Here is a 25,818-nt window from a genome sequence, read left to right on the forward strand (position 1 = left end):
GAGAAAGGAAATTTGATTAATTAAATAAGTACTTAATTAATCGCTAATAATTCAATAACTCCTCAATTAATTGATTAATCAAAAAACCAAAAATACAGTTTTTGACAAAGGACTTGCTCACTATTGTGCCGAAATTTCAGCTTCTTAGCTTGAAGGATGGCTGAGATATCGCCCGGACAACCAAGAAAACAAACAAACAAACAACCAAACAAACAAACAAGAAACCAGAGTGAAAACTGAGTACTCTCTTTCAGCGTACGTCATTGCCGAGCCCCCTTTGGTGCCCGGCAATGACGATTTGCAATGCCTGGAGATGGCATAGGAAAGGAGCGGTGTACAACAAACAAGAAACCAAGAAAACAAACAAACAAGAAACCAGAGTGAAAACTGAGTACTCTCTTTCAGCGTGCGTCACTGCCGAGCCCCCTTCGGTGCCCAGCAATGACGATTTGCAATGCCTGGAGATGGCATAGGAAAGGAGCGGTGTACAACAAGAAAACAAACAAGAAACCAGAGTGAAAACTGAGTACTCTCTTTCAGTGTGCGTCACTGCCGAGCCCCCTTTGGTGCCCGGCAATGACGATTTGCAATGCCTGGAGATGGCATAGGAAAGGAGCGGTGTACAACAAGAAAGAAACCAGAGTGAAAACTGAGTACTCTCTTTCAGCGTGCGTCACTGCCGAGCCCCCTTTGGTGCCCGGCAATGACGATTTGCAATGCCTGGAGATGGCATAGGAAAGGAGCGGTGTACAACAAGAAAGCAAGAAACCAGAGTGAAAACTGAGTACTCTCTTTCAGCGTGCGTCACTGCAGAGCCCCCTTTGGTGCCCGGCGATGACGATTTGCAATGCCTGGAGATGGCATAGGAAAGGAGCGGTGTACAACAAGAAAGAAACCAGAGTGAAAACTGAGTACTCTCTTTCAGCGTGCGTCACTGCCGAGCCCCCTTTGGTGCCCGGCAATGACGATTTGCAATGCCTGGAGATGGCATAGGAAAGGAGCGGTGTACAACAAACAACCAGAGTGAAAACTGAGTACTCTCTTTCAGCGTGCATCACTGCCGAGCCCCCTTCGGTGCCCAGCAATGACGATTTGCAATGCCTGGAGATGGCATAGGAAAGGAGCGGTGTACAACAAACAAGTAAAGATACATTCAAAGTACACTGCCCCCATGCCAAATAATTAAATATCCTACAGCGCGGCATTGCCGGGACGCCTCCGGCGCCCGGCAATGACGATTTGCAATGCCTGGAGATGGCATAGGAAAGGTGCGGTGTACAATAAATGAATGATTAATAATGCAAATAAATAAATAATAATCATTAAAAAATTAAATTATTAATCAATTCGGTCACAGAACACACAAACCACCACCATTTCATCAGAATCTGTAATTGAAAAAAAAAATTTTTTTTTTAGTACTTAATCGAATTATTAAATAATTAATCGATTAATTGCTTAATCAATAAATCAAAAATATCCTTGATAGCCACATCACTTGGTCACTGTCATGTCCAAATATTAGCTTCCGAGCTCAAAAGGTGCCTGAGATATTGGCCAAATGAGAAAGAAAATAAATACATGATTAATAATGAAAATAAATAAATAATAATCATGAAAAAATTAAATTATTAATCAATTCGGTAACAGAACACATAAACCACCACCATTTCATCAGAATCTGTAACGGAATTTTTTATTTTTTATTTTAGTAATTAATCAAATAATAAAATAATTAATCGATTAATTGATAAATTGATTAATCAATAAATCAAAAATATCCTTGATAGCCACATCATTTGTTCACTCATGTCCAAATATCAGCTTCCTAACTCAAAAGGTGCCTGAGTTAATGGTCAGAAGAGAAATGAAATTTAATTAATTAAATAAGTACTTAAATAAACGCTAATAATTAAATAACTCATCAATTAATTGATTATTCAAAAAACAAAAAATATTGACAAAGGACTTGCTCACTACTGTGCCGAAATTTCAGCTTTCTAGCTCAAAGGATGGCTGAGATATCATCCGGACAAACAAACAAGAAAACAAGAAAGCAAGAAAACAAGTACAGATACATTCAAAGTACACCGCCCCATGCCAAATAATTAAATATGCTGCAGCGCGCGGCATTGCCGGGGCACCTCCGGTGCCCGGCAATACCGCAGTGCAGCTCATTGAGGCTGCATTGGGAGAGAGGTGTACACTAATTGATTGATTAATTGTATAATTAAAATCAATAAAAGATTATCACAAAATATTTTCATAATCAATTGGCTAATCGCATAACTAAACCACTAGTGCTTCATCCGAAGATGTATCTTTTAGAAATTTAATTAAATAAGTCATTTATAAAAAATTAAATAATTAATTGATTACTCAAAAAATAATTAATCGATTAATCAATAAATAATTAATAGATGAAATGATTAATCAATAAATCAAAAATATCCTTGATAGCCACATCACTTGGTCACTCATGTCCAAATATTAGCTTCCTAGCTCAAAAGGTGCCTGAGATATTGGCCAAATGAGAGAAAAAAAAAAAAAAAGATTATTAATGAAAATAAATAAATAATAATCATAAAAAAATTAAATTATTAATCAATTTGGTCAGAGAACACATAAACTACCACTATTTCATCAGAATCTGTAACTTAAAAAAAAAAAAATTTTTTTGTCATTAATCGAATAATTAAATAATTAATCGATTAATTGATTAATTAATAAATCAAAAATATCCTTTGCAGCCAAATCACCTGGTCATTGGCATGTCCAAATGTCAGCTTCCTCACTCAAAAGGTGCCTGAGTTAATGGTCAGAAGAGAAAGGAAATTTGATTAATTAAATAAGTACTTAATTAATCGCTAATAATTAAATAACTCCTCAATTTATTGATTAATCAAAAAAAAAAATACGGTTTTTGACAAAGGACTTGCTCACTATTGTGCCGAAATTTCAGCTTCCTAGCTCAAAGGATGGCTGAGATATCGTCCGGACAAACAAACAAGAAAGCAAGAAAGAAAGAAAGAAAGAAAACAAGAAACCAGAGTGAAAACTGAGTACTCTCTTTCAGCGTGCGTCACTGCCGAGCCCCCTTTGGTGCCCGGCAATGACGATTTGCAATGCCTGGAGATGGCATAGGAAAGGAGCGGTGCACAACAAGAAAGCAACCAGAGTGAAAACTGAGTACTCTCTTTCAGCGTGCGTCACTGCCGAGCCCCCTTCGGTGCCCAGCAGTGACGATTTGCAATGCCTGGAGATGGCATAGGAAAGGTGCGGTGTACAACAAGTACAGATACATTCAAAGTACACCACCCCCATGCCAAATAATTAAATATCCTACAGCGCGGCATTGCCGGGGCGCCTCAGGCGCCCGGTAATACCGCAGTGCAGCTCATCGAGGCTGCATTGAGAGGGAGAGGTGTACACTAATTGATTGATTAATTGTGTAATTAAAATCAATAAAAGATTATCACAAAATATTTTCTTAATCAATTGGCTAATAGCATAACTAAACCACCAGTGCTTCATCCAAAGATGTATCTTTTAGAAATTTAATTAAATAAGTCATTGATAAAAAATTAAATAATTAATTGATTAATCAATAAATAATTCATCGATTAAATGATTAATCAATAAATCAAAAATATCCTTGATAGCCACATCACTAGGTCACTGTTATGTCGAAATATTAGCTTCCGAACTCAAAAGGTGCCTGAGATATTGGCCAAATAAGAAAGAAAATAAATAAATGATTAATAATGAAAAGAAATAAATAATAATCATAAAAAAATTTAATTATTAATCAATTCGGTCATAGAATACATAAACCACCACCATTTCATCAGAATCTGTAACTAAAAAAAAAAAAATTTTTTAGTCATTAATCGAATAATTAAATAATTAATCGATTAATTGATTAATTAATAAATCAAAAATAGCCTTTGCAGCCAAATCACCTGGTCATTGGCATGTCCAAATATCAGCTTCGTAACTCCAAAACTGCCTGAGTTAATGGTCAGAAGAGAAAGGAAATTTAATTAATTAAATAAGTACTCAATTAATCGCCAATAATTAAATAACTCCTCAATTAATTGATTCATCAAAAAACAAAAAATATCGTTTTTGACAAAGGACTTGCTCACTATTGTGCCGAAATTTCAGCTTCAAGAGCTCAAAGGATATCGAGATATCTCGCCTGGACAAACAAACACACAACCAGAATGAAAACTGAGTACTCCCTTTCAGAGTGCGTCACTGCCAAGCCCCCTTTGGTGCCCGGCAATGACGTTTTGCAATGCCTGGAGAGTGGAGATGGCATCGGAAAGGTGCGGTGTACAATAAATAAATGATTAATAATGAAAATAAATAAATAATAATCATTAAAAAATTAAATTATTAATCAATTTGGTGAGAGAACACAAAAACCACCACCATTTCATCAGAATCTGTAACTTAGCAAAAAAAAATTTAGTCATAAATCGAATAATTAAATAATTAATTGATTAATTGATTAATTAATAAATCAAAAATAGCCTTTGCAGCCAAATCACCTGGTCATTGGCATGTCCAAATATCAGCTTCCTCACTCAAAAGGTGCCTGAGTTAATGGTCAGAAGAGAAAGGAAATTTAATTAATTAAATAAGTACTTCATTAATTGCTAATAATTAAATAACTCCTCAATTAATTGATTAATCAAAAAAACAAAAAACAACGTTTTTGACAAAGGACTTGCTCACTATTGTGCCGAAATTTCAGCTTCCTCGCTCAAAGGATGGCTGAGATATTGCCCGGACAAACAAGAAAGAAAGAAAGAAAGAAAGCAAGAAAACAAACAACCGGAGTGAAAACTGAGTACTCCCTTTCAACGTGCGTCACTGCCGAGCCCCCTTCGGTGCCCGGCAATGACGATATGCAGCGCCTGGAGATGGCATAGGAAAGGAGCGGTGTACAATAAATGATTAGTAATGAAAATAAATAAATAATAATCATAAAAAATTAATTCCCTGACGTTAGAGCCCCGATGAGACTCAGGCGGTGACGGACCGAGCCTCTCGCCGCAAACGCCGACCGTGGCCCCGCCGGCAGCGCGACCACCTCGCCGCGACCACGGTTGCCCGCGGAAGAGGGGGAGGCCACGAGCCGATGGGGACACGCGACCGACAACGACGACGAGCGCAGGGGCCGGCGCGCGAGCCGCGCGGGGTGTTCGACAAGGGCCACGATGGGAGGGACGGTTAATCGGTTCAACCGCAACTTGTGGTGTTCCACCTAACCTTGACCTCTTCAGCAGTTTCATCCAGAGCAATGTATTTCCCCCTTATGTGATTTTTGAACCGCCTCATATTGGGGTTAAGCAATCCTTGACCGTGTGACAAATTTGCTCGTTCTGATATAACTGGGGCGGAGGCTGCCATGGATGAGTGATATTGAGTGAATCTTTTAATAGCGCATTACATGCGGTGCCCAATAACGCTGTTCATCGTTTGAGAGTGCTTTAAATGCGCGTTCATCAATCAGCCCATTACCGGATTTGGTTGCAGGTTGTGACCACAGAGTGGTCATTCTTGTTTGAACCAAAAGGCAAACATGGGCAAAATGCTCACTCAACATCACAATTGTATTTTATTGGCCTTTCAGAAAGTCATCCTTGATACAAAGGTACAATCTAAAAGCAGCATAATGGCTTCTCCATTTAACTCAACTCATACATTACAAATGCAAAATCAAGTCATACATGCCATAATTGCAGGAAAAATTGACTTCCTTTTAATTGTGCTGCAGCAGTTCATTAGTCTTTGCTTCCAAAAGTTTGTCAGCTTGAACAGAATAATCACCTGCAAGCTGGTCAACCTGCACACCATGGCAAATTGTATATGAGGTGTGCAGCTCAACAGGTTATCTAACAGATATAACACATGGATGCATTCTTTATCAGCCATTTCACACAAGTTTTCCATTTACATCTCACTATCTGACAACATGGACCAGCTTCTATCCACTCATCGAAACTCTCTCTTCCTCATATGTGGCGACTTCAACTGTCATGCCAGCTGGCTGGGTGTGGGTACCTCTTGCTCCAGCCATGTCACCTCAGCAAAGGACTTCTGCGAGTCATTGGGACTGACACAATCTGTAAATTTCCTGACCCAGATCTCAGTCAATGGAACATCTTCTCTTCTATACCTGGTTATGACAAACTTCCCTGCAAATGCCTGCTGTTCTTCTTCTGTTCCAATCGGTTCTTCTGATCATTTGCTTGTTAAAGTGGACATCTCTCTGGCCATTCTCAGAGAGCCTCCTCAGCATTGACGAGTCTGGCGTTTCACTCAAGCCGACTGGCACAGTCTTCAAGCAGCCATAAATCATCTGGACTGGTCTCCCATCTCTACTGCCTCTGACATCAACTCATCCTGGGAATTCTTTCAAAGAAAACTGCTCTCTCTCATGCACAGATTTATTCCATCTCTTCTTCAGTTGTCATTCCCGTTCTCCCGTCCATGGTACACTGAATCTTGTGGTGAGGTAGTTGCCCTGAAACAACTTGCCTTCTCGTCATGGAAGGCAATCTCAGTTCCTTCCACCAACATCGGAACAAGTGTGTGTCTACTCTCAGGAGAGCCAGGAAACTATCTCTCCACTCTCAAGACTGTCTCCCTCCTCCAAATCCTAGTGGCATCTGGTCAAATCTGTTTTTGGTGTTTGTTCCACCTCCATCCCCCTTACCTCAAATTGATACACAGCTGACTCCGCACGCAGATGAAAAAGCTGAATGCCTCAACTCTGTATTTGCCTCAAAATCTTGTGTCCCAAAGCCGTCCATCTCTGTACCCAGCTGCTCCTGGAATCTGTGTCCTTCCCTCCCGACAAGGTGGAGAAGTTTCTGTCAAACCTCGACTCTGATTCTGCAACGGGACCAGACGGCATTAGCCCACAGTTCCTAAAATGCTGCTCTGCTGCTCTTTCACACTCTCTCATTTACACGAGCCTTGACTCTTCTCCCACTTCCCTCCCTCTGGACTTCCCCTCTCCCCATCCCCTCCCTTCTTCCACTCCACACAGACTGCCTCCAGACTCCCTCAACACCCCTGTCTCGTCCAAGCCCCACCCTCTCCAGACGCAGACCACAACCCTTCCTCCTTTCCTCCTTCTCCCACCCCCCAAAATAAATAAAACCGGTTTTCGATTCCCACCAACCCACATTTTGTCTTTGACGCACGTCTGTCGAAATCTGTCCTGAGGGACGAACTCATCGATATGGCTGCAAAAAGGCATGGTATAGATGTTTATCTCATCACCATGTAATGAATCTGGGGTGTGTTCAAGTTTCTTGTAGAGTACTCGCCACGGTTCCTAAAATCTAAAATCGGTAGTCTGCAGTCTCTTCATTCTCTGCAGACCTGGATAAAATCACAAACTGGTGAAACAAGTGGAACATGTCTTTCAATCCTGACAAATCTCACACTCTCACTATGTTTCTCTGAAAAGACCATCTGGAAAACCCTCCCATCTACTTTCTCAACAATCCTCTTGAAGAAGTTCTGTCACTCAAGCTTTTGGGTCTCACTATCTGCCATGATCTTTCCTGGGAAAACCACATTTCCAAGCTGGCCTCCAAAGCCAGTCGCCGTCTGGGCATCCTCCATTGTGCGAAGTAGTTTCTGGGCACTTCTGAGCTCCTCACCACATACAAAGCTTTCATCCACAGCTTAATGGAATATTGGTCTTCCCTCTGGGCTGGTGCACCAAAGCATTCAGGATCATTGGAATCTCCCATGATGAAGCCGATTCTGAGGCCTTTCACTCACTCACTGCATGCAACTTGGTTGTCTTTCTGTCTTCTACCGACTCCTCTCCGGCCAAGCTCCTCCAGCTCTGTCTGTGCTCTGTCCCCCAAATATTCCTTCAGGACGCACAAGATCTGCCTGCAACCCTCTTCTGGTGAAACTGCCAAAATCAAGATTCTCTGCTCACCTTCACTCTTTCATTCCTCTTTTCTCCCGCCTCTGGAACAAACTCCCTCACTCTCTTCAATCCCACTCCTCCCTCCAGGTCTTTAAAACAGCTGTTCATCACCATCTCTTATCTTCCCCCATCCAAAACCTTGATCTTTTCTACCCCTGTTAAAACTCCCCAAATCCACCTCTTTCAATCTCCGACTTCATTCCTGCAATTCCTAGTCATGTCAATTTGTTTTATACCGTGTACCCCTCTCCCCTGGCGCCTCCCCACCCCCACCCTCTCTCTTCCACAGATCTACTGACGTCCATGTTCTCTACTGTTGTTGTGCTTGTATGTTTTCCTCTCTCTCTCCTTCTCTTGTCTACGGCTCCCTTTATTTATTCGTAAGTTTTATGGGTCCGTGCATTTTCTCATGTGTAATATGTTAGCTCTTACACGAGCCTCGACTAAGTGTACAAAAACAAAGTATGCCTTTAATCTGACATTCTAAAAATGTATGCACTTGTATGGATAATGCTGCACATGTGTTATTAATAAGACAACTGCACAGATTTTAACCGTTTAGTTATTGTTGTTGAACAAGAGTGTGTTCATTTATTTGCTTCACGAAACTCAATCACAAAAGCTTCCTAATGAAAAAGGCAACGTTTCGTTGTTGCAAGTGCAATCATTTAATGCATTTAATAGCAATTCAATGCACCAGCAACCTTATCATCAAGTCTTTATGTCGCTTTCAATGCAGTTTTGTATTTTTTTTACCTGTTTTTCCACAAGGTGCAGAGTATCTTTGCTAACTCCCTCCACCTTGCGCACAGAGGTGATTGCATGACTTCTGACCTCTCTTAATCCCTGTTTAGCCTCATTCGTCACCTGGCGTGCCTTTCGACTCAATGCTTCTCGCTGCTCTCGACTCACTCTAACACCATGGGAAAAGAAAAACAAGGGTAACATTAAATGTCACAACACAACCACCAAATGCTACATATGCCTTCCCGAAGAATCACATCTTTATTAATTACTTGCAAAGGTACCCAGCGTTGCTGCGCAATGACGGGTCCCTCTTCACACCCCTTCCATTCCCTACTCCTACCCCACCCCGCTCCGGACTCCCATCCCATCCTTTCACCCTCCCTCTGGACTTCCCCTCACCCCTTCCCCTCCATTCTCCCACTCCACACCGACTGCCTCCGGACTCAGCCCACACCCCTTCCCCTTCGCTTACCTACTACTACCCCACATCACCTCCCTTCTCCCACATCACACCGACTGCCTCCGGATTCAGACCACACCCCTTCCCCTCCATTCTCCCACTCCACACCAACTGCCTCCGGACTCAGCCCACACCCCTTCCCCTTCCCTTACCTACTACTACCCCACATCCCCTCCCTTCTCCCACCCCACACTGACTGCCTTCAGACTCCCTCCCCACCCCTGTCTCCTCCAAGCCCAACCCTCTCCGGACGCAGACCACACCTCTTCTTTTCCTCCTCCCCCCAACCCCCAAAATAAATAAAACCGGTTTTTGATTCCTACCAACCCACGTTTTGTCTTTGACAAACGTGTGTCGAAATCTGCTCCGAGGGACAAATTCATCGATATGAGTAGATAAGAAATGCTGATCCTGGAGCAGCCCCCCCAAAAAGTAATTAATAAAACAAAAATTAATCAATTAATTAAATAATAAAAAATTCCTGATTTTCTAAAATTTCAAACAAAAACAAAAACAACTTTTTCAAAAAAAAAAATTCAAAAAAATATTCAATAATTAAAATTCCCGATTTTCACGATTTTCTCGTTTTCCCGATTTTTCTATAAATTCTGAAATCTCTAAAATTTCCAATCTTCTAAAATTAAAAAAATAATAATACAATTTTAGAATTATGACAATAAAATAAAAAATTGAAATTTGAATTGAAAAAATAAAAAAAACTAATTTTCTCAAAACGGTAATTTTTTTTGGTTGGAGTATATAAAATGAATGAACAACAAGACGGAATATTTCAATATATCGTTATGGTTTTTGAAATAAAGGCAACCCCCCTTTAGTTAGTTGCACCACAACATGTAGCCTCGCTGAGTCAGTTATTTCTTATTAAATGTGAAGTATAGTCTCCTTCCCAGTGTTAGTATGCGTTGAGGCAGGTAGAGTAAGGGTAGGCCTCATTGGAGCCTGGAATGCCATGTGATGGGCCTAGCGCAAGTTTAACAGGCCCAAGGGAGGAGCTGGAGGGCGTGGCTGGTAAGCAGCAAACAGCCAATGGGAGCTAAAGGGGAGTGGCCAATAATGGCGGCCAATGAGAGCTAAGGGGAGTGACCAAGAACAGCGGCCAATGAGAGCTAAGGGGAGTGACTAATGAGGGGCTATCACGACACGTGACCCCCGGCGGCCAGTGGAGGCCCGTGGAACATTCTGGTGGGACTCCGGCGGATATAAAACCCGGCCCGGACCCCCAAACTCTCTCTCTCTCTCTCTCTGGCCCGCCGATCTCCCTGCCTGGACTCCCTGATATAGACTCTCTGTCCCGGGATTCTGAACGCGCTCCCTGGACTCCGACGACCTCTGCCTGGACTCCCTGCACGTGCGCTTTGCCTCGCTGGCTTTGGGACATGCTCCGTGGATTCCCGTTCGTGCTCGACTGAGATCGACGTCCCTGCCGCGAACATCCTCGGGGGGGGGGGGGGGGGACCGCCCAACGAGCCGTCCAGGCGAACTGTACCAAGCGGCCGCGCCTTGTGCGCATTCCCCTCTTCCTCCCCTTCCCCGAACGAGTCTGAGGGCCCTTGTCTGGGAAACGTAAGTAAGGTGGTTAAGATTCTCCTCTGTGTCCCTTTTCTATCACCATTGTACATTTGTGAATAAATCCTGTGCTTTGTTTCCAACTTGGCCGTTTTCGTCCCTTCACCGTTGGCCTCGCATTGCACGAGTTAAAACCGCTCGATCGGGTTCATAGTGATTAACGGCACGAGTTACGCGACGCACAAACCGCTCGGGCGTACCATACCCGCGTGACTCGTGTGAGGTCCAGCCCCCGTTCTCGCGGCGGCGTGTGTTGAAGGTACTCGGGTTGTGACCGGAAACCCTTCCACGTGTTAGCTGTGGGTTTGGCGGCTGGAATTGCTCAGCAATCCGCCCCCACGAGTGTAGAGTGGGTAGCGGCCTCGTGGACTCGAAGCTCGAGGGGGAGCAGGGCTTAACCCCCCTCAGTACGTCGACGAGCTCGAGATCCACAACAAATTGGTGTCAGGAGTGGGATTTGAACCTGACACCAACAAATTGGTGTCCAGGAGTGGGATATTTGGACCTGGAGTGCGCTTGACATACTCCAAATTACAAAATTACAAGCGTACAAAATTTAGTGTAAAACCAATTTTTTTTTTAAGTTTGTGCAATGGCTGGCCAAGACGACCAAGTGCCGGTGGGAGTAGGAAATGAGGAAGAATTAATGACCCAGGACCAGCAGGAAGAGTTGGTAGAAGAGGAGGTTGATGAGGGTGCAGCAGGAGGAAGAGAAAATGGCGGCGCGTCGTACGTGGCGGTGGAAGCCGAGCCCGCGGTGCCAGGGGACATGGGCCTATTTATGGCGCAAATGAGGGCCTACATGGTCAAGTCGGGTGAAGATATGCAAAAGATGAGAGATGAAATAAAAGAATCCAGGTGCGATACGCAAAAGATGAGAGATGAAATAAAAGAATCAAGGTGCAATATGGAAAAGATGAGGGCAGAGTCAAGAAGTGATATGAAAAAGATGGGGGAGTACATTGGCTGTAAGATGAGCAGGGAGGTAGCGGTGGTACGCGACGGGGTGAAGCGGTACGAGGAGCGTGTGGAGAGAGGGTTAAAGCGGAGCACTGCCAAACTGACTGGGGCTATGAGAGTAGCGACGGGGGAGGTAGAGAAACCGACAATGGTCGAATTGGAAGATAAAATTTTGGGGGCGCCGACGATCGTTGAGTTAGAGGAGGAAATAGTGGAAGCGCACCGGGAAATAGAGGAGGTAACCCTGGAAAAAGAAGAAATAATTGGGGTTGAAGAGACGGGAGAGAAAGGGAGTGAATCACGGGAGGAGGTTATGGAGCATGTACAAAGTTTGTCTTCGCACCATGATGCCATGCTTGCTAATGAAATGGAAGGTTTGCAGGTGCTGGCGGAGAAGCGGGGGAAGGAGAGCCCCGAGGTGAGTTATAATGGCGGAAATGTGTTTGGTGCGAACGGGTGCTCGGCGAGCTTGGGGGTCGGGCGAGACCCGGGCGTTCGAGAAGGGCCCATTGTGTGGTGTGCGAGTGGTAGTGGTACGGAGTGTGAGAGAGAGTGCACACCGGAGTGTGAGAGAGAGTGTGCACTGGAGTGTGAGAGAGAGTGCATACCGGAGTATGAGAGAGAGTGCACACCGGAGGGTGTGGAGAAAGGGTGCACACCGGAGTGGATGGAAAAAGAGTGTGCACCGGAGTGTGAGAGAGTGTGTGTACCGGAGTGTGAGAAAGAGTGCACACCGGAGTGTGAGAGAGTGCACACCAGAGTGTATGGAAAGAGGGTGTGCACCAGAGTGTGCGATAACAGAGTGTGTGGGGGGCGCGTATTCGCCTGGGTGTGCGAGTGTGGAGTGGGTCGCGAGATGCGATGACATGGCCCAGGCATCGACACCGACCGAGGTAGAGCTTAGCGGGACGAGTAGCGTAGGCGAGCCCCCGGTGAGTTGTGTGTAGTGGGGACCGGAGGGAATCGGTGCTGCGTCGGTCTCGCAAGGACCGGCGTGCACGATTCATGCCTTCGGCACCCGCATGGTATGGTTGGCGCCGTATGGCGGCAAGGGCGGTCGGCCGGGTTCGAGAGGAGGCTTGGAATTTTGGAGCCACGCACCTTATCGGGTGAGGTGCTCTGACCGGGGCCGGTTGGGTCATCGTGCGTGGGACCGAAGGGCCCCGCGCAGGGATGGAGCCCGGCACCTGGGCCCATCAATTCCTCCCCCCTCAGATCGTCAATGCCGGATGGACACCCCATACAGGCGACCAACCACCCGCATGGATCGCTCGGCCCTTCGAGGCCGAGGCAGGACCCAGTACCTCCATAGATGGGGGCTCATAGCATAGAGGACTGGGGGAAGCAGTGTATCCCGCGTGGGGGAATGGAAGTGTGACCATTCCTCCAATGGGGGGGGGGGCCCATGAGCATTAGTTTAGGAGGATGGCAGTGTTAGGCCAATGGAGGGGCCAGCAATGGTTGCCTCCATGGGGCACCGAAGCTAGCCGAGGGAGGGCTAGGATAATGATAGGGATTTAGAGAGACCTTAGGGACAAGATTTAAGTAGTGACACCTGAACTGCAGAGGGGACGTAGAGAGTTTAGGTGGTTGTTGAAGAAAAAGGGTGTGCATAGTGTAAAGGGACGATGAGGGAAGCACGAGTTTTAGGGGAAATGAGTTAGATAGATGATGCTGTGTGAGTGAGAATAAACGGAGATGTGTTGTAGTGTGAATTGAATTGTGATGTGCAGATATTTGGTGTGGAATGTATGGGATGGAATAATTGGTGTGGAATGCATGGTGCGAAGGATTGAATGGGGGGAGTGGAACCCATTCATGAAAGCCCGGGGGGGGGGGGGGAGTTTAAAGCTAGGTAGAGTGTTCAGGTAAATTGCATGGATATTGACACCTGTGGTGCGGATAGTGGAACGTCGTGTTTTGTAAGGTGCAGGAGACAGTGAAATGGCTGGGCGTGTGGTTTAATTGGTGAGTATGGTTATTGAGGCACTCCGTCACTGGTAGCTTGTCGGCCAGGTAAGGCCGCAGGTAGGCTCTGGGAGCCAGTTAGGTTAGCCATTGAGTGGGGCCCGAGGATCCAAGCTAAGGACCCGGGTTGCCCAATGCCGGGGTGGGCATCGAGGGGGTAAGCGCCAGGGAGGGCCTTCCCCAGTTAGGGAAGTTGTGAGGAGCAGGCAAGCTCGGGAGGCGGCTTCAGTGACGGAGGAGCGCAGGTAGGTAGACCTGCTGGTAGAGCCACACGACCCAACCCCGAAATTGTGTGAGGGCACAGGGAGAAAATTTGTTGGGCAAGACCCAAATTCAAGAGGGCACCACAGTGTGGGCAATGGGAATTCGGGTTCTTAGAACCACATAGTTTAAAGAAGGCCGATTGGCAGGGTATGACCCCAGGTCGTTTAAAAGAGTAATGTTGTTAGTGTAGTTAGGATGTGAGATCCCTTCGCACCATCCACAGCCATTCACCAAGGAGGACGAACTTCACACCGTAAGGCTCTGTAAGCTGTTTGGAAAGTAAGACGGATCATGACGTGAGTGAGACATTGTTTTGTTCCATCCCTTCCTTCCTGGGAGGGATTTGGGGACGAATTTGGGGTTAGAGGGGGATATGGGAGACGCGGTGGGGGGGGGGTACGGACGGCTAGGGACGAGCTTGCTCCGCTCACCCTGCCGCGTCCCTCGCACCGCACCAGGTATGGTGGTGCCTGGTCACCTTGTTTTTCGAGTGCCACTGTGTACTTTTCCGTTTGCATGTTGCGCCTTGTCTTTCCCCCCCCCCCCCCCCCCCCACCCCCAGGACCATTGGGAGCCTGACATATGCAGCACCTTGCTGCCAATCCATTTTGCACCTATGGACCACAAGCCTTGTGACTCCGCACCTCTGCTGTGCAGCATCTTGCTGCCAAGTCATCTTGCACCTATGGACCACCTGATGAGTGGCACTGACGCCACACAGTGGGACCACGTGACGAGTGGCCCTGCTTGCGGAAAAAAAAAAAAGTGTGTGCGATTGTGTGCACTTGTGAAGATGTGCCATTTGTGAAGACTTAGATGGCCCTGATGTTCAAATGGCCTGTATGCCGGTCAAGGCCAGCCGGTTTTTGTTAGCCCGCACACAAGACAAGGAGATGATACAAGCAGTAAGTGTCTTTTTTTCTTTCTTTTTTTTTGTATACAGAATCGAGGCTCGTAAAAGAGCTAACATTTATCACAAAAAAAAAAATCAAACAGACAAACAAAATATATTTTAAAAAGGGAGCGGTAGACAAGATGGGGAGAGAAGGGGAAGCACACAAACACAACATTTGAGAGCAGGGACATCGGGAGATGTGTGGGAGGGAGAGGGCTTGGGGGGAGGAGGCGTGGGAAAGGGGAGGGGGATGGGAGAAGTATAAAACACAAGGACACCAAGGACCTCCAAGAAAGAAGTTGGTATTTCAAAAAAGTGGATTTGGGGTGAAATTAGCAGGGGTAGAACAGATCAAGGTTTTGGATGGGGGAAGATAAGAGATGGTGGTGAACAGCTGTTTTAAAGACCTGGAGGGAGGAGTGGGATTGAAGGGAGTGGGGAAGTTTGTTCCAGAGGCGGGAAAAAAGAGGAATGAAAGAGTGAAGGTGAGCAGAGAGTCTTGATTTTGGCAGTTTAACCATAAGAGGGTTCCAGGCAGATCTTGTGCGACCTTTAGGAATATTTGGGGGGCAGAGCCCAGAGAGAGCTGGAGGAGCAAGGCCGGAGAGGAGTCGGTAGAAGACAGCAAGACCACCAACCTGCCTGCGGTGAGTGAGTGAAAGGCCCTCGGAGGTAGCTTCATCATGGGAGATTCCAATGATTCTGAATGCTTTGGTTTCAACAGCGTGAAGACGAGCTAGGTTTGAGGCAGGAGCACCAGCCCAGAGGGGAGAGCAGTATTCCATTGAGCTGCGGATGAAAGCCTTGTATGTGGTGAGGAGCTCAGGTGTGCCAAGGAAGGACTTCGCAGGTCGGAGGATGCCCAGTCGGCGACTGGCTTTGGAGGCCAGATTTGAAATGTGGTTTTCCCAGGAAAGATCATGGCAGATAGTGAGACCCAAAAGCTTGAGTGACAGAACTTCTTGGAGAGGATTATTCAGAAAGTGGATGGGAGGGTTGTCCAGTCGGTCTTTTCGGAGAGACATCGTAAGAGAGTGAGATTTGTCAGGATTGAAAGACATGTTCCACTTGTTTGCCCAGTCAGTGATTTTGTCCAGGTCTGCAGAGAGTGAGGAGGCTGCAGACTGCCGATATGAGGGATGAGGAATGGAGCGGCAGAGAGTGGAGTCATCAGCAAAGAGATAGAGAGGATTTTCAAGAGAGTCGGAGAGATCATTGATGAAGACCAGAAAAAGCACAGGGCCCAGAACACTGCCTTGGGGAACTCCAGCCTGAACAGGAAGAGGAGATGAGAGAAACCCATTCAGGGCCACACGTTGACTATGACTAGAGAGGAAGTCCGCCAGCCATGCGTGGAGATTTCCATGGATACCAAAGGAGGAGAGTTTGGTGAGCAGAGCGGGGTGCCAGACCGTATCGAAGGCACGTGATATATCGAGGGAGACAGCTCTAATTTCTTGTTTGGCATTGAGGACCTCCATCCATTGTTGAGACAGCAGAAGCAGCATGTCCAGAGTAGAGTGACCTGGTCTGAAACCAAATTGATGATCAGAGATCAAGCCATTGGAGAAGAGGATAGATTTCATATCCGAAGCAATGATGGATTCCATGACTTTGCTGATAATTGGGAGAAGGCTGATTGGTCTGTAGTGACTAGGATCTGTTTTTGCACCTTTTTTGTGTAAAGAGGTGATGTTGGCTGATTTCCAAGCAGATGGCAGTTGACCTTGAGCAAAAGAGAGGGTGAAGAGAACAGAGAGAGGGAGTGAAAGAGCGGAAGAACAGGATTTTAGGACCCGTGGGCTGATGCCGTCAGGTCCAGTTGCAGAATCAGAGTCGAGGGTTGACAGAAACTTTTCCACCTTGTCAGGAGGAAAGGACACAGAGTCCAAGAGCAGCTGGGTACGACTGGGTACGGTGGGTACAGAGAGGGATGGGTTTGGGACACAAAATTTGGAGGCAAACACAGAGTTGAGGCCTTCTCCCAATTATCAGCAAAGTCATGGCATCTATCATTGCATTGCTTCGGACATCAAATCTTTCCTCTTCTCAAATGGCTTGATCTCTGATCATCAATTTGGTTTCAGACCCGGTCACTCTACTCTGTACATGCTGCTTCTGCTGTCTCAACAATGGATGGAGGTCCTCAATGCCAAACAGGAAATCAGAGATGTCTCCCTTGACATATCACATGCATTCGATATGGTCTGGCACCCCGCTCTGCTCACCAAACTCTCCGCCTATGGTATCCATGGAAATCTCCATGCATGGCTTGCAGACTTCCTCTCTAGTCTTAGTCAACGTGTGGCCCTGAATGGGTTTCTCTCATCTCCCCGTCCTGTTCAGGCTGGAGTTCCCCATGGCAGTGTTCTGGGCCCAGTGCTTTTTCTGGTCTTCATCAATGATCTCTCTGACTCTCTTGAAAATCCTCTCTATCTCTTTGCTGATGACTCCACTCTCTGCCGCTACATTCCTCATCCCTCAGATCGGCAGTCTGCAGCCTCCTCACTCTCTGCAGACCTGGACAAAAATCACAGGCTGGTCAAACAAGTGGAACATGTCTTTCAATCCTGACAAATCTCACACTCTTACTATGTCTCTCCGAAGAGACAAACTGGACAACCCTCCCATCTACTTTCTGCATAATCCACTCCAAGAAGTTCTGTCACTCAAGCTTTTGGGTCTCACTATCTGCCATGATCTTTCTTGGGAAAACCACATTTCAAATCTGGCCTCCAAAGCCAGTCACCGACTGGGCATCCTCCGTCGTGCGAAGTCCTTCCTTGGCACACCTGAGCTCCTCACCACATACAAGGCTTTCATCCACAGCTCAATGGAATACTGTTCTCCCCTCTGGGCCGGTGCTCCTGCCTCACACCTAGCTCGGCTTCACGCTGTTGAAATCAAAGCTTTCAGAATCATTGGAATCTCCCGCGATGAAGTTAACTCCGAGGGCCTTTCACTTACTCACCACAGGCAGGTTGGTGGTCTTTCTGTCTTCAGGTTGGTGGTCGACTCCTCTACGGCCTTGCTCCCCCAGCTCTCTCTGGGCTCTGTCCCCCAAATATTCCTACAGGTCGCACAAGATCTGCCTGTAACCCTCCTACGGTTAAACTGCCAAAATCAAGACTCTCTGCTCACCTTCACTCCTTCGTTCCTCTTTTCTCCTGCCTCTGGAACAAACTCCCTCATTCTCTTCAATCCCACTCCTCCCTCCAGGTCTTTAAAACAGCTGTTCACCACCATCTCTTATCTTCCCCAATCCAAAACCTTGACCGTTTGATCTAAAAGCGACAGGTGATATTTAAAATAATTTAAGACTTAAAACAAATAATTTAAGATTGAAATAATTTAAGACTTAAAACAATCATGACTCTTTTCGCTGTAATCAAACGTACCCTTGTTCAGTTTTCAACGCATTGTTTCAGTTTTTTAAATATACGGGACATAAACTCACACAACTAATTAATAATTAAGTACGTACGTAGGCATTTCACTACCAACCCAATTTCCGTCACCTCTAATGTTTATTTACTTCACATAATGTGTGAATTACATGTCCATCAGTTTGTTTACAAGGCTTGAAAAGTTGCGCAAAAACCAAAAGTTTTTTTATTATTAAAGATTTCACTATTTTCTTTCCTCTGCATTATGAGAACGTACCTTCATTGGGAGGTGTATATTAGACTGCTGCAGTGATCGCCACGAACATAACATGCATTTACCTTCTGGAATCAAAATGTACTTTTGCTTCCTCAAAACAATTCCTTCAATTAATGATAGAAGACACGTTGTTTAGTCTTCAAATACACAAAAGAGGCCTGTGTGGCTTGTTCAAAGACAATACATTTTTTATTAGACAGTAACAAAATGGCAGATTAAGACCCCTGCGGCATGAACACAGGCTGGGCAAGGGTAAGCCTGTTTTTAGTTTTAATTTAATAAGTCCACTAATTATCTTCAAACGGGGTGTTTAACTTTATCCAAGTACCCAGTTTTCATTCAAGCACTCTTTTAGAGTTCCCTTAGTACGCATGCAAAGTTTCAGGCCATGAGGTTTCATGATGTTGGAGTTACCCAGGAGACACACTGACACACTGAATGAATGACGTATACACATTTATTATCGTAGACTAGAAAAGGTACCAGGCGTTGCTGGCCAATGCTGAGTCCCTCCTCCCTCCCCTTCTTCCTCCTACCTCCAGCCTTTCCCTACCTCTTTCCACTTCCACCCTTCGCTCCTCCTACATGGGTTCCCAGCATTGCCTGGGATCTAACATACATCGATTGGACTACCATAATTAAGCACATTTAGAGACAAATATCACCTGTCGCTTCGCTGATGGCAACACTAAGAGAACGACGAGAGAGAAAAATGGGGGGGGGGGGGGGAGGGGTGGAAGGGAGAGAGAGGAGGGGCGAGGAGGGAGGGAGAGATAGAGGTGACGAGGGAGAGAGAGAGAGGAGAAAAGGGGAGAGAGAAAGGAGAGGAGTGTGAGGGGAGTGAGGAAGGGAGAGGGGGAGAGAGAAAGACAGAGGAGGGAGAGAGAAGGGGTGGGGGAAAGGGCAGAGGGTGAGGGAGGGTTGAGGAGTGGGAGAGGGTAGAGGAAGTGGGAGAGTGAGGAGGGAGGGGAGAGTGAGGAAGGGGAGGGGGAAGAGAGACGGGAGGGAAGGGGGGAGAGAAAAGAGAAGAGTGTGAGGAGAGTGAGGAAGGGGGAGGGGAGAGAGAGAGGATGGAGGGGGGGGGGCGTGAGGAGGTGTAGGGCAGCAAGGAGCAGCGAGCAAGGAGGGGAGAGCCCACTTGGAGTTTGCAAAAAAACACCTAAAGCACTCTTAAACTGTGAGAAACAAGATTCTGTGGGCTTTCATGTGTCTTTCACTGAGGAGAGGCTTCCGTCTGGCCACTCTGCCATAAAGCCCAGATCGGGAGTGTTGCAGTGATGGTTGTCCTTCTGGAAGATTCTCACATCTCCACACAGCATCTCTGGAGCTCAGCCAGAGTGACCATCGGGTTCTTGGTCACCTCTATTACCAAGGCCCTTCTCTCCCGATTGCTCAGTTTGGCCGGGCGACCAGCTCTAGGAAGTCCTGGTTGTTCCAAACTTCTTCCATTTAAGAATTATGGAGGCCACTGTGCTCTTGGGAACCTTCAATGCAGCAGAAATTTTTTTGTAGGCTTCCCCAGATCTGTGCCTCGACACAATCCTGTCTCTGAGCTCTGCAGGCAATTCCTTCGACCTCATGGCTTGGTTTTTGCTCTGATATGCATTGTCAGCTGTGAGACCTTATATAGAGAGGTGTGTGCCTTTCCAAATCATGTCAAAGCAATTTAATTTACCACAGGTGGACTCCAATCAAGGTGTAGAAACATCTCAAAGATGATCAAGAGAAATGGGAGGCATCTGAGCTAAATTTCAAGTGTCATAGCAAAGGGTCTGAATACTTATGTAAATGTGATATTTCAGTTTTTTCTTTTTAATAAATTTGCAAAACTTTCTAAAATCCTGTTTTCTCTTTGTCATTATGGGGTATTGAGTGTAGATTGATGAGGGAAAAAATGAATTTAAGCGATTTCAGCATAAGGCTGCAACATAACAAAATGTGAAAAAAGTGAAGGGGTCTGAATTCTTTCTGAATGCACTGTAAATCTGCCTCAAAGAAACTGGGAGTCATGTTAAGATGTCGAAGATTCTTCTTCTCTAAACAGTTGCTTCAACTATATAAAGTATTGATTTGTCCTTGTATGGAGTACTGCTCTCATATCTGGGGAGGTTCTAGCTCCACATATTTACTGGACAGAATTGAATCCAAAGTAATCCAAATTATCAACTCTCCCAATCTGACCTCAAAACTCGACCCGCTTGAATTACGTCGCAAAGTTGGTTCTCTTTCTCTTTTCTACAGGTATTACTTCGGTTTCTGCTCCCAATAAATTGCTACTTGTGTACGTACCTCCACCATTCGCGAGACCACGGAATACTCGGCAAGCCACTACATCGCATTATGGCGGACACGATGGCGCTGGCGCGGTGTCATCATTCTGCGCACCAAGAGGGTGTTGGCCACACCCGAGGGGTAGGCGTGGCCTCAGGATATACACGGGGCGCGCAGCCCCGAGCACCTCAGTGCTATAGTTGAGCTTTGCAAATAAAGACTCTTTTTTGGTTACCTGCGTTGTTGCTTCTCTTCTTGGCTAACAAGTCGTGCGCATAGCACCGCACTTCACTGGTGACCTCGACGCTGGTTCAGCCGCTGCTGACCAACAGAACGCGCCATGGCCAACAACGCGGTAGCGGTGAAGCTCCCCGAGTTTTGGGAAGCCCAGGCCGAAGTATGGTTTGTGCAGGCCGAGGCACAGTTCCGACTTCGAGGCATAACGGCAGATGAGACGCGGTATTACCACGTCATCGCCGCCCTCGGGCCCGGCACGGCCGCCCGAGTCATGTCCGTCCTGCGGAACCCACCGGCCGACCACAGGTACGAGGCGCTCAAGCGCCTCCTCATCGCCACGTTCGGCCTCACGGAGTGCGAGCGGGCCGACCGCCTCCTGGACCTTCCCGAACTCGGCGACACACGACAATCGGTCCGGATGGACCACATGCTTTCGCTACTGGGTGACAAAGCCCTGGATTTTTTATTCCGGGCGCTCTTTCTACGCCAGCTGCCGGCACAGGTATGCCTCACGTTGGCCGGTTACAAAATAAAGGAACCCCGCGCGCTGGCCGTCGAGGCCGACCACCACCGCGAAAACCGCGGCCTCCGCCTTCGCCGCAAACCTGGTGCCGTTTCCACGCCAGGTTTGGCCACAAGGCGAGGAATTGTTGCCCGCCGTGCTCGTTCGGCAAGTCCGGAAACTACGAAGCCGGCGCTCGGTAGCGGCCCTGAGCGTCGGCCAGTCCGGCAGCCTCCTTTTTGTCACGGACACCTTGTCCGGGCGTCGCTTCCTCTGCGACACAGGCGCACAGGTGAGCGTTATCCCCGCCTCCACATCCGACAAGCGAACCGCGGGCCGGGGCCCCGCGTTGCTTGCAGCCAACGGTACGACCATTCGCACATTCGGGAAGTGCTGCCTCTCCCTGCGGTTCGGAGGGGAACGCTTTCAATGGACGTTCGTAACCGCCAGCATGCCCATGGCATTGCTCAGTGCGGATTTCCTGTGTGCAAATGGGCTGTTGGTGGATGTGAAGAACAGGCGCCTCGTCCAGGCGGAAACGTTCAGCTCACTTGCCTGCACGCTGAGCAGTTCGTTGGGCAGCTCCCTGAGCGGCTCACCGAGCGGCTCGCCAAGCGGCTTGCTGAGCGGTTCGATCCCGGCGAGGTTGGTTTGTACGCTCCCGGCAGCGGACGAGTTCACCCGCCTCCTCGCCAGCTTCCCAGCCCTCACGCGGCCCACCTTCTTGGCGGTGGCCGTCAAGCACGGGGTGGAACATCACATCCCCACCGTCGGGCCACCGCCTCGAGCCTACGAAGCTCGCGGTGGCAAAGGCGGAGTTCACTACGCTGGAGCGGCTGGGCATCGTACGGCGCTCCAAGAGCGCTTGGGCGTCGCCACTGCACATCGTGCCGAAGCCCAGCGGGTGATGGCGGCCGTGCGGGGACTACCGCCACCTCAACGATGCCACCACACCCGACCGCTACCCGGTCCCTCACATTCAGGACTTTTCCGCACGGTTGGCGAAAATGTCCTTCTTTTCTAAGGTGGACCTCATCCGCGGGTACCACCAGGTCCCAGTCAGGCCGGAGGACGTACCGAAGACGGCCGTCATTACACGATTCGGCCTCTTCGAGTTTCTTCGGATGCCCTTCGGTTTGAAGAATGCGGCTCAGGCGTTCCAACGATTAATGGACAGCGGCTTGCGCGACTTGGATTGCGTGTACGCCTACCTGGACGACATCCTCGTCGCAAGCGCGTCCCGCGACGAGCACCTCCACATGCTCTTCGAACGCCTGGGCCAGCATGGCCTGATCGTAAACCCCGCCAAGTGCCGGTTGGGCGTTGCCGAAATCGACTTTTTGGGGCACCGCATCACCAGGCACGGGGCCACCCCCTTGCCGGCAAAGGTGGAGGCGGTCAAGGGGTTTCCGCGCCCCCGCACAATCAGGGGGCTCCAGGAGTTCCTGGGCATGGTAAACTTTTACCACCGTTTCCTGCCCCACATCGCCCAGCTCCTGCGCCCCCTGCACGAGGCCCTCCGGGGGAAGCCGGGCAAAGGTGACGTTGTTTGGACCGAGCAGATGGACGCGGCGTTCGTGGGCGCGAAGCTCGCCTTGGCTAACGCCACCATGCTCGCGCACCCGGCGCTTGATGCACCGATCGCCCTCACCACCGACACGTCAGACTACGCGGTGGGCGCGGTACACGAGCAATAGGTGCGTGGTGCTTGGCAACCGCTGGCGTTTTTCAGCCGGCAGCTTCACCCGCACGAACGCCGGTACAGCACCTTTGACCGCGAGTTGCTCGGGCTCCACCTGGCGATCCGGCACTTCCGCCATCTGCTCGAGGGCCGTTCGTTCACGGCCTTCGTCGACCACAAACCCCTGGTTTTCACGATGGCCAAGGTCGCCGAGCCATGGTCGGCCCGGCAGCAGCATCACCTCTTGGCCGTGTCCGAGTACACGACGGACATCCGGCACATCGCGGGAAAGGACAACCCGGTGGCGGATTGCCTTTCCCGGTCCGTCGCCCATGCGGTCCACCTCGGGATCGACTATGCCCGGATGGCAGCGGACCAGACCGCCGACCCCGACGTCCAGGCCTTGCGGACCGCCGTCACGGGCCTTTGCGTCACCGAGATACCATTCGATGGCGAAGGCACGGCCCTCTTGTGCGACGTCTCCCTCGGCCGGCCTCTCCCCATCGTGCCCGCGGGCTGGCAGCGCCGGGTTTTTGACGCCATCCACGGCCTGTCCCACCCGGGCACGAAGGCCTCCCAGAGGTTGGTCGCCGACAAGTTCGTCTGGCATGGCCTCCGGAAGGCCGTCCGCGATTGGACCAGGACGTGCCTCGCGTGCCAGCCGCGAAGGTGCACCGCCACACCCAGGCCCCGTTGGCCCCGTTCACGGTGCCCGAACGTCAGTTAGACCACGTTCACGTGGACTTGGTGGGACCTCTGCCCCCCTCGCGGGGTTTCACCCACGTCCTCACCATGGTGGACCGTACCACCCGGTGGCCGGAGGTCATGCCTTTGGCGGCAACGACGGCGGCAGATGTCACGCAGGCGTTCATCGCCACCGGGGTTGCCCGGGTCGGCGCCCCCTCGGACATCTCGTCCGACCGCGGCCCCCAGGTCACCTCAGAGCTCTGGGGGGCGGTCGAGCGGGGGCTCGGCGTCCAGCTGCACCGCACCACGGCCTACCACCCCCAGGCCAACGGCCTGAGCGAGCGCTTCCACCGCTCCTTGAAGGCCGCGATCCGGGCCTCCCTCCGCGACGGCGGCTGGGTCGACAAGCTCCCCTGGGTCCTGCTGGGCCTCCGGACGGCGCCCAAGGACGACCTGCGCGCATCCGCGGCGGAGTTGGTCTTCGGACAACCGCTGCGGGTGCCGGGCGAGTTCCACCCCGACTCCACGGCACCATGGTCCGCGGCGCAGCAGCGCTCCGCACTGCAGGAGACCGCCCGGAGGTTCGCCCCGGTGCCGACGGCGCACCACGGGTGCCCGCCAACGCACGTCGCCCGGAGCCTCGCACCGCGGAGTACGTGTTCGTCCACCACGACGCCCACCGGACACCGCTGCGGCCCCCGTACGACGGGCCCTTCCGCGTGCTGGAGACCGGGGCGAAACACTTCACCCTCGACATCGGCGGTACTCCTGACCGCGTTTCCGTGGACCGCCTCAAGCCGGCCCACCTCGACGTGGACCACCGCCCGCCAGTGGCTCGGCCCCCGTGGCGGGGCCGCCCCCCGGCGGGCGGACCGCCGGCACCGCCCAGCCCCGCCGGCACGCCCCCCCCCCCCCCTGGTCCTGCACCCATCCCAGGTGCCGCAAGAGGCATCCCAGATGACATCCCGGCATCCCAGACGCCGCCAGCCGCCAGAGGGCGCTTCGGCCGGGTCATCCGTTTGCCCCGCAAACTGACCCTTCAGGTGCGCGGGAATTCTGGGGGGACGCGTGTGGTGGACACGATGGCGCTGGCGCGGTGTCATCATTCCGCGCACCAAGAGGGTGTCTGCCACACCCGAGGGGTAGGCGTGGCCTCGGGATATACACGGGGCGCGTAGCCCCGAGCACCTCAGTGCTATAGTTGAGCTTTGCAAATAAAGACTCTTTTTTGGTTACCTGCGTTGTTGCTTCTCTTCTTGGCTAACAGGTCGTGCGCATAGCACCACACTTCAGCATGATTATTGTGTGGTCATTGGCAACACAAGGGTGGGCCATGATGATGTTTGTTTCTTCCCCTCCACTGCCAGACTCTGGAACTCTTTACCTTCTCATGTATTTTCAAACATGACCCTTCCCCCTTTCCATATGCAGATTCTTTACATCCTCAAAAACTGTTACACTATTCTCTCTTTCTTCACTTTTCTATCATTGCAGCTCTTTTATTTAAGGCCTGGCCTAGATGAGGACTATGGAGTCCGTGACTGGACCCTTCAACATAAAAAAAAGATCGCACAAAAAGGTGAAACAATGTGATCTCGTGTTAAAAAAAACAACCTGCATATGTAAAAAAAAAATAGAACACTGCGACTGACTCCCCAATATGCCTCCAGGTAGATGAAGCAGGTTGATGGTAGATGCCCTCATTCACTGTCCTAAAAATAAAAGTTTGATTTAAATCCCTGAAAGAACAGCTGATGTTCTTAAGTATCACATTTTTACCAGACATGCCATCAATCGGTGAAGCTGTTTCGGAGAAGGTTTTTTTATTTTTTATATTGGCTTTAAAGCTACAGACTTGGCATTTAATATGGAATTTTTTTTTTGTCTTGACTTGGGTTTACTTTCTTAACTCAGTATATCAATCTGG

General features: G+C 49.0%; 1 protein-coding gene across 24 annotated transcripts in view; it reads right to left on the reverse strand.

Annotated features, from left to right (window-relative positions):
- Positions 1–5,610: 5,610 nt before the first annotated feature.
- Positions 5,611–25,818, reverse strand: part of MRRF (mitochondrial ribosome recycling factor) — a 183,155-nt gene continuing 162,947 nt past the window's right edge. For all 24 annotated transcript variants that reach the window (XM_078773591.1, XM_078773983.1, XM_068105902.2 and 21 more), the window contains 2 exons: positions 8,726–8,882; positions 5,611–5,857 (listed from right to left, as the gene is read on the reverse strand). In XM_078773591.1, the coding sequence (XP_078629717.1) occupies positions 5,774–5,857; positions 8,726–8,882 (241 nt within the window). In that variant the 3' untranslated portion in view covers positions 5,611–5,773. The remainder of the gene's footprint in view (positions 5,858–8,725; positions 8,883–25,818) is intronic.

The sequence above is a fragment of the Myxine glutinosa genome, chromosome 1 (genome assembly GCF_964187855.1).
Source record: "Myxine glutinosa chromosome 1, kmMyxGlut1.1, whole genome shotgun sequence".
NCBI lineage: Eukaryota > Metazoa > Chordata > Myxini > Myxiniformes > Myxinidae > Myxine > Myxine glutinosa.